The 15,401-nt window shown below is 38.4% G+C and overlaps 2 protein-coding genes across 7 annotated transcripts in view; one reads left to right on the top strand and one right to left on the bottom strand.

Moving 5' to 3' along the window:
- The window catches only part of RFC1 (replication factor C subunit 1), a 63,613-nt gene extending 52,100 nt beyond the window's left edge, over positions 1-11,513 (top strand). For both annotated transcript variants that reach the window (XM_006188980.2, XM_006188979.2), the window contains exons 15-25: positions 684-798; positions 2,128-2,219; positions 2,416-2,553; positions 2,703-2,798; positions 2,922-3,020; positions 4,195-4,349; positions 4,475-4,592; positions 6,013-6,158; positions 7,562-7,775; positions 8,912-9,103; positions 10,121-11,513. In XM_006188980.2, coding sequence (XP_006189042.1) covers positions 684-798; positions 2,128-2,219; positions 2,416-2,553; positions 2,703-2,798; positions 2,922-3,020; positions 4,195-4,349; positions 4,475-4,592; positions 6,013-6,158; positions 7,562-7,775; positions 8,912-9,103; positions 10,121-10,204 — 1,449 coding nt within the window. In that variant the 3' untranslated portion in view covers positions 10,205-11,513. The remainder of the gene's footprint in view (positions 1-683; positions 799-2,127; positions 2,220-2,415; positions 2,554-2,702; positions 2,799-2,921; positions 3,021-4,194; positions 4,350-4,474; positions 4,593-6,012; positions 6,159-7,561; positions 7,776-8,911; positions 9,104-10,120) is intronic.
- Positions 9,281-15,401, bottom strand: part of WDR19 (WD repeat domain 19) — a 76,924-nt gene continuing 70,803 nt past the window's right edge. For 3 of the 5 annotated variants that reach the window (XM_006188981.3, XM_032496011.1, XM_032496014.1), the window contains one exon: positions 12,808-13,119. The gene's annotated coding sequence lies outside the window, so the exon portion shown is untranslated. The other 2 variants (XR_004325581.1, XM_032496009.1) reach the window with 2 other exon arrangements.

Genomic DNA, 15,401 nt, shown 5'->3' with positions numbered 1-15,401 from the left:
CTGGTATAATCCCTATATATTTTCTACTCTATTTATGAACATTTAAAAAAACGAAAACCAAAGATTTTTCCCTAGTCACTACCATTGTGAAGATGACTCTTTTTTCCCCATTATTATTATCATTACTTTTTGGGGGAATTGAATTACCTTATAATCAATATAATGATCAGTTTTGGGAAATGAGTCCAAATTATTTGATCTTCCACAATTTGAGAGAAAGATTATATATTGGAATAGTTTGACAAAGAATGATTTAATTTTATAATTTATCTTAAAGAGTCACTAATTACTTTTTGGTATCTTAATATAGATTAATTCTGTATCTGATATTGAAATTTTGGGATGGTTATATTTAATTCTTTTTGGGCCTTTAAGAAGCTAACTTAGTAACATTGCTTGTTCAAATATACCCTTCCAGGTTAGTGATTTATCAGCTGAGGTTTTAAGACCAAATCTGTGTGTGTTTGTGTGTGTGTGGTATGTATGTATATGCTGTTTTAAAAATCTCTTAATATCGTGAGGCATATTACAATCTCATTGTCTGTTAGGATTCTACTTTATCTTTTTACCCATGGTTACTTTTGTGATTTTTCTGTCCTCTTTCTTCCTTAATTGCCTTGGTTTTTGGGGGGAGAGTTAATAATCTGCATTGTGTTAGAAATGGTTTCCAATATTTTGATTAGGAATTGGGATATAGCTACGTGGAACTGAATGCAAGTGACACTCGGAGTAAGAACAGTTTGAAGGAGATTGTTGCTGAATCGCTGAATAATACCAGCATCAAAGGCTTTTGTTCAAGTATGTGGAGTTTTGTACAGTTTTCTTTTGAGGGGTGGGAGGTTTATGTAAGAAAAACAAGTTCATTTCAATGGTCAGTAACCAGTATTGAATGTTACTATGTACGAGGCACCCTACTAAATTCTGGGGCTAATGAGAGAATAAGAAAAGCCTTTGAATTAACTCTTATGGGACAGTAGTTACCTTTTTTTTTCAGGTCTTTGTGATTTCTGAGAATGTGATAAAAATGTACGCACAGACATTTATGCATTTTGCATGTGATTTTAGAGTATTCACAGGTGAATCCTGTGAAGCGGGAAAGTAAATAACTAACTAATACAGTGCGTGAGTGAGGTGACAGAGGCCTGTAGATGAAAGAATGATTCTATTTGGGGCACTGGGGAAAGCTACCAGGAAAAGAGTGACATTTATTCAGAGGGCTTTGAAGAATAAGAAAGAGAGTAGTCTGTGGATAGAAGAGGTTATTTAAGGCAAAGGTAGTAGAGGAGGAGGAAAGACCCAGTGTGAAAGTCCCACTTGGTTTCAGGTGTAGCTAGTGTGGCCGGAGTTTATGGGGAAAATAAGGTGCCCAAATTACAGATCCTATTGCATGTTTAGAATCTGTGGTATGTTGCATGGTCACCTGGGTCTTGGTACTTTAAGTGGTAGAAAATCATTGTTAAAAAGAATTTGCTCAGGAAATGTCACTCTTATACATGGTTGCTGGGAGTGTAAATCAGTACAACTCTGGAGAGCAATCAGACAGTATTTCTTAAAGTTACATTACACATACCTTTTAAGCTAGAAATTCTAGTTCCTGGAATTTAGCACCTGTTATACTTTTATATATGCAAATGACATATCTATGTAGGATATTCATTTAGTGCTATTCATAATAGCAGAAGATTGGAAACATGGAAGCATCTTTATATTTTATCAATGGAAAGTGATTATGATATATGTGTAAAATGGGATATTTAAATAGCCTTAAAAGAATGAGGTGTTCTATATCTACAGATAAGGAACAGATTGCTAAAATATATTGAATGATGAAATCAAAGTGTGTATTTTTATGCACACATTTTCAGTATGTATAGAATATCTCTTAAGGGATATATGTACATTAGACTGTTCGCATTGTTTGCATCTAGAGAGAGAAACTGGGTACTCTAGGGGGCAGAGGTGGGAGAGAATTTCCTTTCACTGCTTACTCTTGTGCCTTTTGAATTTTGGACCATGGACATATATTCTGTATCAGTTTAAAATGTTACATGAATATTTAAAGCGGCAGTATTTGAACAACTGTTACTTTGTTTTCATCCCATCCCATTGCTTCTCAACGTGGGTCAGCTGGAGCAGTCCACTCAGTAAGCATGAAACACGCTCTCCTCATGGATGAGGTCGATGGCATGGCAGGCAGTGAGGACAGGGGAGGAATTCAGGTAATGAAATTTTTGCAGTTTTACTCTTGATTTTTAGGTTTAAAAAAAAATTTAAAGGAGTAATTATTATGCTGTGGTATTGATAGCAATTAAGGCATGTTGCTGAGGAGGTTTTAAAACCTAAGATACATACATTGTTTGGTATTTTGTTGTTGTTTTTAGATAATTATTTCTGTGTTGCAAATTTTCCTTTCAGGAATTAATTGCCCTAATAAAACATACAAAAATTCCTATTATTTGTATGTGCAATGATAGAAATCATCCCAAGATTCGCTCTTTGGTTCATTATTGTTTTGATCTTCGTTTTCAAAGACCTCGGGTTGAGCAGATTAAGGTATGATGATTGGAATTTTTTTCTCCATCACACTATCCTATATATTTTTGGATCAGTTTTTTAAAGTATCTGATAAAGATTTTTAAAAATCTGATTATATGAATTAAAAAAACATCAGTGACAATTCATTCCCCTTTGTCAAATTTCAGGGTGCTATGATGTCTATTGCATTTAAAGAGGGTTTAAAGATCCCTCCTCCAGCTATGAATGAAATAATTTTGGGAGCCAATCAAGATATCAGACAGGTAAATTAAATATATATTACGTAACAGTTGATGATTCTGTTGAATTGATGCCTTCAGTGTTTTGGGGACAAGGAGTGGCAATATTTTCCCATCTTTACAGTGTTGTATTTGTGGTTCTTTTAGGTTTTACACAATCTGAGTATGTGGTGTGCACGAAGTAAGGCACTAACTTACGACCAGGCCAAGGCTGATTCTCACAGAGCCAAAAAGGATATCAAACTGGTAAAACAAATTTACATTCTTAGTTTGAAGAACTCTTAGCCAAAGAACTTCTTGTCCTGTCAGTATTAATTCAATAGAAACAGTTATTATTGTTCTTTGATACACCTGTAGAATCTGTGGATATTTGTAGTAAGAGATATAGGCAGCTGCTCAAATAGCTTCTAATTCAAATGAATTTTTCTTTAATGACTGTCATTGTAATTTTAAGTTTTGAGGAAAGGAAGTTTCAAATTATACTCATGCCCCAATAGTTATAAAATGGCCTTTTCAGAGTCCCTTACGTATGGATTACATGTTTTGAATGGTTTTGCAACTGTTCAGAATAATCTTGTTTCAAATGGTTTATAGTTTAATGACCTCTCTCAGACTGGAGTTGAGGTCGGTATCAATTATCCCTGTGTTCTGATTCACCTAGTCACCAGTCATGTTTTATTATTACAGTTAGGGCAATGATTAAACAGTGCTCCCCCCCCCCTTTTAAAAAAATTAATCAACATTTTTAGAGCCATTTTAGGTTTACAGTGAAATTGAGATTTCCTATTCATCCTCTGTCCTAGAATTATATAATGCCCCCCACTATCAACATCCCCCACCAAAAGGGTACACTTATAGGTACGTTGATGTTCATCCCTCCCTTCCTCCAACCCCTGGCAACCACTAATCTTTTTACTGTCTCCATAGCTTCACCTTTTTCAGAATGTCATATAGTTGGAACCATACAGTATGTAGCCTTTTGAGAGTGGCTTCTTTCATTTAGACGTGTACGTTTAAGTTTTCTCCATCCCTTTTCATGGCTTTATAATGTTTCTTTTTAGTGCTAATAGTCCGGTGTCTGGATGTACCATTCATTCACCTATTAAAGGGTATCTTGATTGCTCCCAAGTTTTGGCAGTTTTGAATAAAGCTGCTATAACCAGTCATGTGCAGGTTTTTTGTGTGGATATTTTCAGTTCATTTGGGTAAATACCAAGGAGCACAGGTGCTAGATTGTATGGTAAGAGGATACTTAGTTTTGTAAGAAACTGTTGATCTGTCTTCCAAAGTGACTGTACCATCTTGCATTCCTACCAGCAATGAAAGAGAGTTTCTGTTGCTCCACATGTGAGCCAGCCCTTGTTGTTGTCAGTGTTTTGGATATTGGCCATCTACTAGGTATGTCCCTCTCTCTTTTTAGGGCCCATTTGATGTTGCCCGGAAAGTGTTTGCAGCTGGAGAGGAGACTGCTCATATGTCACTTATGGACAAATCAGATCTCTTTTTTCATGATTATTCAATAGCACCCCTCTTTGTCCAGGAGAACTACATACACGTGAAGCCCGTAGCTGCAGGGTGAGTGTTCAGAGCTAGTGAGGGGTAGAATTAGTACCCTCCCAGTACCTTGAAGGCCAGATACCTGGCGAGGAGGGGTGTGGAGTGTGGACAGTGGTGTAACCCAGACCGGTTTATTCCCGCAGGGGTGACATGAAAAAGCACTTGATGCTTTTAAGCAGAGCAGCAGATAGCATATGTGATGGTGACCTAGTGGACCGGCAGATCCGGAATAAGCAGAACTGGAGTCTTCTGCCCACACAGGTAGGCTTAGGGCTCTCCTTAAAGTGCAGACTCTGCTTTAGTTAATGAGAACAAACTAGCTCTTAGCTCCTATAGTTATTTGAAATGTCAGAACATTATGGCTCTTAATGGCAAAAATACAATCTGTTATAGATTTAAATACTGTATGGTTGCTATTGTCTGTTTCTTAATCTAGTCCTATTTTTCAGTGTTTTTATGTAAATGGACTTACAGAAATGGGAATGTTGGATTTTGGTTATAACTAAGATGTGAGTCAAACGTTTCATTTGCTCTGTTTTACCTTAAGAATCCATTTCTTTTTTTGGTCATTCTTGGCCTCCCAGGTTGTTACTAAGTAGCTCATCCTTGAAGAAATGTAGCCAGGGCAGGTCAACAGTCACTTTTCTAATAATGAATTGATTATTCTGATTTTCTTTATTCTTCCTTGCTAAAGAGGCAGCTTTGTATTTTATATTTTTTACTTTATATTGAGTACTTAATCTAGGTTGATACCTTTTACTCAAAACAGAGTTTTGCAAACTTTCATAATTAACTCTGAATTCTGAGTTCTGTACGTTTATGTAGTAGTATTGACCTGAGTGACAGGCAAGGGACTTCTGGAAGGCCCATTCTTCTCTTAAAGAGTCCTTTCTCCTATGTTTTAAAAGTGTTTATTTTTTTAATACCTAATAATTATACCTATGAGAATTTATTCCAAAGAAATAATGTGAAACACAGGAAAAGCTTAATGTGCAAAAAGTCTTCCTTAAAGCATTCATTCTGATAGCAAGAAATGGGAGAAAATTTCCATGCTTAGCAGTAGGAGTATGATTAATTATGGTAAATCCTCTTGATGGAACATTTTGCAGCCTTTAAAATTATTTGTAAAGATGATCTAATATAAAAATACTTACGAGAGAATATTATTAAAGCAGGATACGAAATTCATGTGTCATTCCAGCCTTTAAAAAAGTGGAAACCCTGGATATAGAGGATATCCAAGGATACCCTTAAAAAAACTTTTCTTAAGTTCCAGTTTACTTGATTCTCTATTTGATTTTCCATACTTTGATCCAACTCTTCTATCAACAGCTTATGTTAAAGACAGTCATATTCCTCTTGAAGTCTCTTCTGTGACATTGGCATTGAGAAGTAACTAGTGTATGTTGGGATCAGTTGGCTGAGGAGGCTGAGTTGGCAAGATGATCTCTGAGGGCCATGACATATTTTGGACCAAGGCGTTTACTGCAATTAGTTATTTTCTCAGGTCGAAATTTCCCATACCCACAGATCAGAGACGGAGGGAAGGGGCCTGACTACCCTGGAATTAGTACTGGGGCAGTGTTGCTTCAGTTTCCAGAGATTGCTTGGAGGTGAACAGCTGCTAAAGAAGCTACTTTTGTACTGAATTTGAATTGTGGACTGCAATTAATTTTTTCAGGCCATTTATGCCAGTGTTCTTCCTGGAGAGTTAATGAGAGGGTACATGACCCAGTTTCCCACCTTTCCAAGCTGGTTGGGGAGGCACTCATCTATGGGCAAACATGATCGTATTGTTCAGGACCTAGCACTGCATATGAGTCTCAGGTAAGTGGTTTTACATCACGTCTGGCATTTTGTTAGTGTGGTATGTTTAGTCTTTCATACAGATAGCATGAGTCACAAAGATTTGTTGTTTTGGTTTTATTGCAAACTAGATAAATGATCATAGATAGTTCCTTATATTTTGTGGGCCTCAGTTTTATTATCTGTAATTGGTATAACACTTGTTTGATCACTTAAAAGGGTACTTTGGGTAATAAAGCCAGACAGTGATGTGCCGTAACTTTACATTTTAAAGCTGTATAAATCTGAGGTAGTGCTATTATTTATTGTTATTGTGACTATGCCTGTTACTAGTAGGCATACGTAATATCTTGATTTACAAATAACTTAATAGGAAAAAAGGGAATTATTTAAATAAACGAACTAGTTTTTACCTCCTATTCTAATAGTAAACTGACTTAGTCATTTGGAATAGGGGATACAGTTTCACGTATAACAGAAGGTGGATACTCAGATGATTGAAAACCAGTGTGCTTAGAGAAGTTTAAGGAAGTTCAAAAATTCTTATTATTTGGTAAAATTTTGTTAAAGCTTAGAAACTTAGAAATGTGTGTACCCAAATATTAAGTGAACTTCAGTTATTCATTTTTAACCATGAAGAACTACTTGAGCAATCTTATTTCCCTTTCTGATCCCTGGAGAGAATATTGGTTCACCCTTAACTTTTGGTTAAAACTGAACTGAGATAGTTCCATTCTTCTGTTCCTGTAGAATTCTACTTACTACTGTGTTCCCTCTTCATAGCCTATGGCATAGGGCTTTTTTTTTTTTTTTTTTTTTTTTTTTGCCACCCTTGTATTAGTTTCCTTTTGCTGCTGTAACAAATTAGCAAAACTTAATGGCTTAAAACAACACAAATTTTTTCCCCTCTTGACATTTTGGATTATCTGGTTGGGCTCAATGTAATTATAAGGGTCTTTACAAAAAAAAAAAAAAGGAGTTGGAGGCAGCAGAGTCCATCAGAGACAGAGATTTGAAGATGCTACACTTCCACTACCAGCACTGAAGATGGAAAAAGGGACCATCGGCCAAGAGATGTAGGCAGCCTCTAGAAGCTGTAAAGGGCTCTTTTCCCCATTGCTCTTCTCATTGTTCAAGCTGAAGGCTTACCTCTCAGCACTTTTCCTATTCCTTGCCCACCATTTTTTAAAAGATGATGCATCACTGTGCCCCAGGGGTATCCCCTTTGATGCTCCCACTATATTCGTGCAGATATATTGCTGTGTATCCATTGGCCTCGTAGTGCTATGCTAAGTTTCCTTACACCAGCTGTTAAATAGTAGGCATTCTATTGAGCATTATTAAAAGTGGATTAAACTCCAGCCAACTGAGTTGGTGGTAGTTTTTCATTGACTACAGGTATATCTCTCTTGTTTTGGTTTAAGAACTTACTCCAGCAAAAGGACTGTAAACGTGGATTATCTGTCACATATAAGGGATGCACTTGTACAGCCCTTGACCTCACAAGGGATAGAAGGAGTACAGGATGTTGTTGCTCTTATGGACGCATATTATTTGATGAAAGAAGACTTTGAGAATATCATGGAAATTAGCAGCTGGGGAGGCAGACCTAGTCCCTTCTCCAAGCTGGATCCCAAGGTAAATTGTATATCCACTGGGTCTCCAATACTTTGTAATTACCATGTACTAGGAGTACTTCAGAGATGTTTTAGATACTTTTAAAAGTTTAATTTTTTTTCACTTAAATGCTTTTTGCTTATGGTGTATGCTTTCCAAAGAGACTATTTGAGTATAATATTAAAAGTAGACTTCTGGATTTGACTTTAAAATTTGTAGTTTTATCTTTGCTTTATGTTGAGTGGAAAAGCAAGGTGTGAAATCTGAGGAGCAAATATAAATGTATTCCTTATAAGGATGAGCAGATGAGCCGGGGGAAGTAAAAGTGAGATGATGGTAATGCATTATGAAAAGAAAGAAGTGTTTACAGGCTGGGCGTTTTTATACTTTTTCTTAATCTGCCTAATCTGTGGATTCAGTGTATTTGTTACAGTTGGATGATCTATTATGTAATAATGTTTTCCCTGATGTATATAATGAGCATGAAAAAATTCAAATGACAGCATGAATTTGTAATATCTAGTACCCTACCTTTGTGCCTGTTTATTTGGTGCTGTTCTAGAAGACATGTTCTCTGTGGCTTGCCTCCTCGAGAATTTTGACGTGACTTAATGGCTATGGGTAAATTCTCACAAGAGACATCCATTGTTAGAATTTGTGGACTAATTCTACAGTTAGGTTTACATGTTTGAAGCTAAGGGTTTTCAAGTTACTTAGTACTTTTAAATAACCTAAATTTCTACGGTAAAGCGAATCTATATATTTTGTGGTAATTAAAGGCCAACTTTAACTTGCACCTTATTGTAAGCCTTTTTTGATTTATTGGTTCACTAACTTCGCTTATCACTTTGTAGAACTGCAGAGCACTGAATAGATAAAAACGATGACTTAACATGACTTTAAAAAACCTGCTTAATGTTCCCAAATACTGATTGTTATCTTTTTGATTTATGGGCTCTATTTAGAATGTCATGAAAAATGTGGAACTTCTCCACAGAAAAAGGCACATACATGCACATTTACGTGTACATGCATACATATTTTACGAACAATTTCAAGGGGTTCCCAGGCTCTCTCAAACCTTTAGGCCTACAGAGTTGAACAGAATTGTTTGGCACTTAACATTTTAAAAAACCTTCTCTATTCTTTTTGTGTAGGTGAAAGCAGCCTTCACAAGAGCTTACAATAAGGAAGTCCACCTTACTCCATATTCACTTCAGGTAGTAAAGACACACAGACTCAGCACAGGCCCAGCACTGGATTCTGAATACAACGAAGAGTTAAATGAAGATGACTCTCAATCTGATGAGAAAGACCAGGACACTTTGGAAACTGATGCTATGATCAAGGTAGTGTTTTAATCTACAAATAGGAGAAGCTGTGATGCTCCCTCAAAGTGGCTTACCTTTTCTTGTGTATGACTTGCCTTTAGAAATTATTCAGGGCCTGTTTAGCAAGTAGCAGAGGAAGCTGAAAATGCTTTTTAAAGTTTTTTTGGTTCGTCACAGTTCCGAGGGTGAGTTATAGATTTCATTTATATGAACAGTCTGCTTATAATAGTGGAAGAGCCAAACTGCAAGAAAACAGGCCATCATATTGGTGGTTATATGCTCTGTTAGGAGAAGGGCCATTTTGTTTGCCATTGATGTATGCTTTACCCACAGACACACATTTTCACAGCATAATCAAGAAAAGCATTTTAAATTGAACCATTTCTCCCTTCTGTTATTTGTGGGGTTTTGCTGTATCCATTGAACTGCCTGTAGAAATTTCTCAGAGCAAAACATCCATATCTTCTTCTAGGAAAGATTAAAATCATTTGTGGTGTCAGGCCATGTTACTGGTGGTTGAGGCAAAGGAATCCAGCTTGTATCCCCGTCTATCCTTAGTGTGTGTGCACAGCATTCTTGCCCTGTTGTATATGCGCAGGGGTGGGAATAGCGGTCTTCTCCAGGGTGGCTCTTGCTAATCTTGTGTAGACATAAGAAGCCCGCCTTTCTCCCCTGCTCTAATCTGAAACTGAAAGAAAAGGAAATGCTTCATGAAAACATTACCCTATTTGTAAATTATCTCTTGCTTATTTTGTCTTTCCTAATTTACCTGTGTTGTAAGTCCAAGAAACTGCACAGCAGGGAAGATGTTTTAGTTCTAGAGCCTGAGTAGCTTCTCAGTAGTTAAAGGCTGAGCTAGCCCAGCTGTTGCTGGTGGGCTCATGAGGAGTAGCGGGAGTTCAAAATCTAGATGTTTGCAACCTTTCTTCTTTATTACGTGGTAGGTAAAGATTGGGTTTATTGAACAGATGAACTTACTTCATTTACTCATAAACACAGCTGTTTACTATTTTGTGCATCTTTCCTTCCCAACAGAAAAAGACAAAATCTTCAAAGCCTTCAAAATCAGAAAAAGATAAGGAATCCAGAAAAGGAAAAGGAAAAAATTCAAAGAAGTGAAACCGTTTTTCACTACTGACAGCAACCTTTACTCACCCTGCTGACCAGTCTAGCTGGTCTGGAGACGCCTTGCTTTTTCCAAAGGAACCATGTTTTAGCACAATGGGGCCACCTCATGGTCCCATTATAAACAAACGGAGGTACAGCCAGAAGGATGTTGTAACCAGTAGGCTGATGTGCACCTCTTATAGAGGTTGATACGACTGCTTGGGTCCCCCACTGTCCCCTGTCAATCTAATAAGATTGTACTTCAAAATGACTGTGCACTCAGAGTCAGAACCTACATGTGGGCTTCGAAGTCAGATTTTAATTAACAGTAACATGTCTGGGAACAGTGATACTAAAGCAGCTTTTGTAGGCTTAAGAATTTATCCTAATGGCCATTATAGGACCAATGCTGATTTTTTAAAAAAAGGTAGTTCCTATTACGTGGTGAAATGTAAATAAATCATAATACAAAACAATCACCACCTAGAACTGGGTATTCTTTGTATACTGTCAAATATCTTGCAAAATATAAATTAGGAATAAAAATGTTCCACATACATAAAAATGATACATGTACAAATTCTTAAGATTGTCATCTTGTACAGTAAAATATTATGTTGGTATATTTTTTCCTTATTAATTTGCAAATGAGTAGATAAGAAAGCTAACTATATTCCTACTAACCTGTTGTGTGAAACATAACTTTGGCATTTGAAGAGTGAGAGCTCTAATTCCCAACTTGCCCTCTGTGTCAGCCACATCTCTGCTATGAACGGAGTTTCACGGAGAGGACTTTTTGTTATCAGAAGGTATGGTGGCTGCAGAAAGACTGTCAGGCATGCTTATCCTCCCAGAGTCTCCGCTTGTCAGTTTCAAACTGGTAGGGCCTAGACTGGGACGGATCTTACCTTGCTCTGGTTTGGGACAAAAAGAACACTGGTTTTGGGCTACTTTGACCCTGGGAGATCCAGTTCTGTCCTGACAGATTCCACAGACCCTACTGGAACTTTAGATTTTACCTGTGACTGTACTGTTGAGAGGCCCCTGAGGCTGTGGAGCTAGCCTGGGATTTGGGTGTCTAGCAATTTTTTAATCCGTAGTTTTGTCAGTAAATGTTCAGCAGTATGTGTGACTTCTTTGAGATATGTGCTAAAAGGAATGTAAAATCAGTATTCTCTTCCCTGCCTTTAAGGAACCGATAGTCTTGTTTGGGAGGTGAGACAGTTCTTGAGACATTTAAAGTGTACTTACCAGTGTGAAAAATGTCTTTCCTGTAGATCAGTGTTCATTTTGGGAGTAAAACATTGCGTTAAGCCTTTGCCGACTGAGCCATGTCCTTCTTTTTGTTAAAGCACCGCCTGAACTTGGTTCAGTGAAGATTTCCTTGATTGGTGACTGCTTCACCTCACCAAGGAGGTGAGCATAAATTTCTTATGCATATTCTTCCATTTCTGTTGCTTTTGGATATGAAAGTCATATCTGCCTACTTTGCTGTGTGCTCCTCAGGAAAGGGACTGTAATCTCCTTGCAGCCAGAACAACAGTGTCCTTTACTTGTACATTATGATTTGGAGCTACAGAATGCCACAGAGCATCTCTGTAGCAGAAAAACTGTTACAGACTGCCAAATCCAAAAAAAAATCAAGTATACAAACTACTACTGTATAACCACTACTGTTCATCCTTCATCTTTTAAGTTTTGGCAGTCTTTTATTTGCAGCACCATTATTTGGCCTCTTGAAATTATTAACAAGGAGCACATTGTTGTACGTACTTGGAGGAGTATCTTCCTATGTAAGTTCTGGAACATTATGCTCATTAGTGAGTGTCTGAGACCCATAACTCCCCAAATATAATGCGCTTACCCCCACAGATCCCAAGTGCCTGTGGCTCTTATTATTCCTGTAACCTTACAACATCCCTCCAGTGATAATGGAAAACAAGGAGACTAAGGGTAAATTTAATGATAATGACTTGTATTATCACTTAGAAAGGCCAAGGCCTCTAGCCAGCCTTTGGGAGGGAAGAACAGATCGTAAAGCTGGAGGCATCATGCATATGGATACTTGGATGCTATAAAATATATTGGCACTTCGGATTGTACCCTAGGCTCCTAGGTACCTCTGTAATGCTTGCGAAGCTGATGGCTGTACTGTACAGTCATATCATCTGATACAGTCAGAGCTAGGCTACGTGACTCTGTCAGCTGCTCAGACTTTGGTACATTGGCTTTGCATGGCAAAGAAGCATATACTGATATGTGTAGTATGGGGTGTGTGGTACAGGGAGGGAACCCTCCAGCCACTTTGGAGATTTTGATTAATGTACATCTTCAGAGGAAGTCAAATGATTTAATTTTGTGACAGGAATTCCATAATATGCAGTATAATGACTCAAGAGACATAAGCTTATAGTTTCATTCATTCTTTCAAATGCTGATGTTACTGATTTTTGATGTTTTTATTCTAGGACTGATTCTGCTAAATAGCCTTGATTTGTGTAAGCCCTCTCATTTCAGACTTTTTAACACTGTTAACATCTGTGTTGTCTCACCTTCACAATATGGTTCAAAGCCACCTTCCTTTTTGTCTTTAAATCTGGGAAAACATTACAAACATCTAATCAGTAAGTTTATTTTAAAGGAGATATTTCAAAATATAAAAGTTATCAAAAAGCTGAATATTTACAATTGTGTCATAGTAACAGTGCAGAGTGTAGCATATGTATGACTCAGAAGAGGAAATATACAAAGTATAATAAACAGCATGTTATATGTCTCTGTTTGCCACTCTACAGAAGTTAAAGTGGTGACCTGGAAAGGTCGCCTTTGTTTTGTTTTCTGTATCCAGGAAGGACCATCTCTAAATCTACCATGGGTAGAAACACAGCCTTCTGTGGAAAAATGCTATCTTCTCAGGAACATTACACCTAGAAATGACAAAAAAGCAAAAAAGCAAAAAAAAAAAAAGCTTTTAGAAGGGTTTCAAGTAATAACTGGCATTTACTACTAAAGCCAAGCATAATAAAGATGGTTTTTTTGCTCATTTTTGGAGTGTGCAGCAGGATCACTGCAATCAAGTGAGAAATTTCCAGTCTGTAATTAGAACTGAGTTTTACTTCGCCTTTAACTGATTAAAATTGTGTGGGCAAACCTCTGTTATAAAGTGAGAATGGTAACAGCCACCTTACTGGCAGGTGCAAAGTTAGTGCTAAGCAATCTGTAGAGAAGAAATTTTCCTGAAACTTAATGATTGTCTAAAAGGAGTCAGTGAACAATAGCTTCAACCAGTAGTCCCTGTGTCATAAGACACTTGCAGTAACTTTTCTAAAAAGACGACGCACAGTCGTGACTCCCGGAAGCTTACCTACAGGTAGCTATGATACTGTGGGCTAAGGCTCGGCTTTAATGCAGGGATAGTGTTTGGAGAGAGTCCATGTAAGATTACCAAAAACAAGCAAGATTCTGTTTTTGGAAGTAGCAAAGTTGCAAATTAATCCTCCTACTGATAATAGTTACAGATTTGGGATAAAATATAATAACTATTGAAGGGCATTGAAGAGCAGCCAAAAGCAGGTAGAAATTGGAAAGGTATCATTCGTCAAAGAAGAGAAATCTACTGAGATTCATCTCTATATACCTTTTCACCTGAGTGCAGGTCCACGAGGCACAGGATGGCTAGAGCTTAAACAGTGAAGTCTTAGTCTTACTAGCTGGGAGAGTCAGAACACTCTGAGGCTGCCAGAGCTACTAAAATGTGAGGGAGAAGATCCTGAAAAGGGGTTATGCCAAAATCTGCATATAAGCCCTGTGGAAGTCCAATCTTCTGCTGGACTTTTAAGAAGTACAGTTCCTTGTTGTAGGGAGTGCCACGTGTCAAAGTTGCAGACTGCCTTTAGGAGCTGAAGGCCTCAGTCCTCTGATCAAAGTCTACAAACAAATAGTCTGGATGAAGACTTTGAGCCTCAGGAGAATGCAGCTCCAGCCAACTGCAGCCTTGTCAGGCCCTGAACAGAAGGCACAGCTAAGCCATGCCTACCCTACTGACCCAGAAACTGAGATAGGTTCTGGTTCAAGATGGTGATGTAGGAGGCTCCTGAAGTACTCCTCCCACAGACACAGTGAATCTACAGCTATGTACAGAATAATTCCCTCTGAGAAATATCTAGAAAATAGCCAAGCAACTCCTATGCATCCAGTAAACAAGGAAAAGCCCACATCAGGGTGGGTGGGAGAGGCTGACATGATCTTTCCATTTTCCTGCCCCTCCGTGCAGTCATACCACAGCTGGGAGGGGATCACAGCTCCCAGCTTCTCCCGAGGAGTGACGGGTTTGGACCCCACATCTGGTCTCCGACTTAAGCCTTCTACCTCAGAGACAGGCCTTCCAAACCTGTAGCTTGAGAAAGCTGCTGGGCTTTGTATCCACAAGCTCTCCAAGGATAGTGTGAACTAAGAAACAGTTCTAAATGGGGTTGTTTGGACCCATGGTGGCTAATCCTCCAGGCAGGGTCCAGTGCAGAGGTAGCAGGTTGAAATGCATCCAGTCTTTCTATGAAAGAGACCTGTCTGCTTATCTTCAGAGTTTTGGCCTGAGGGGCAGTCTTCTAATTTAACACACATCTAGGAGCCAACTGAAAATAACCCAGAGACAGCATAGGCCAGCAGTGCCATCTCTGTGCTCTCCCTCTGCCTTGCTCTAAGTTGCCAGTATCTTCCAGAAAGGAGCTTGTGTCCAAGTCTGGTGCTGCATCCAGGGAACACCCCTGGATGTCACCTGGCTCTGGTGGCCAGCCGGGCTTACGTCCACAGGTCTTACTGGACAGAAACAAACAGAATCAGTTCTTAACCAACTATCCCCTAGGACTCAATGCAGAGGCAAGAGACAGAAATGCCTAGTCTTTCCATGAAAGAGGCCTATTTGCTTATCTTAATAATTGTGGCCTGAGAGTCCAGCTTTCCAGCAGCCTGCATCTAGCTGCTGGCTGAGATGCTCCTTTTGGAACACTGACAGGTCTTAGCACACCCTCAACTACAGGGAGCCACTAAGAACAAGGTGGCTGTTCAAACAGTCACAAAGTTTTGACAGACAACCAAGAACTAGGGTAAGGTAGAAAAATAAGGCTCATTTTCTACATGAGACCACTCCTTCAAGACTGGGAGAAGTGGCTGTTTTATCTAATGCATAGAACCCACAGAGCGTCATGGAAAA

The sequence above is a fragment of the Camelus ferus genome, chromosome 2 (assembly GCF_009834535.1).
Source record: "Camelus ferus isolate YT-003-E chromosome 2, BCGSAC_Cfer_1.0, whole genome shotgun sequence".
NCBI lineage: Eukaryota > Metazoa > Chordata > Mammalia > Artiodactyla > Camelidae > Camelus > Camelus ferus.
The sequence above is the reverse complement of the archived record's forward strand: the minus strand, read 5'-3'. Positions and strand labels throughout refer to the sequence as shown.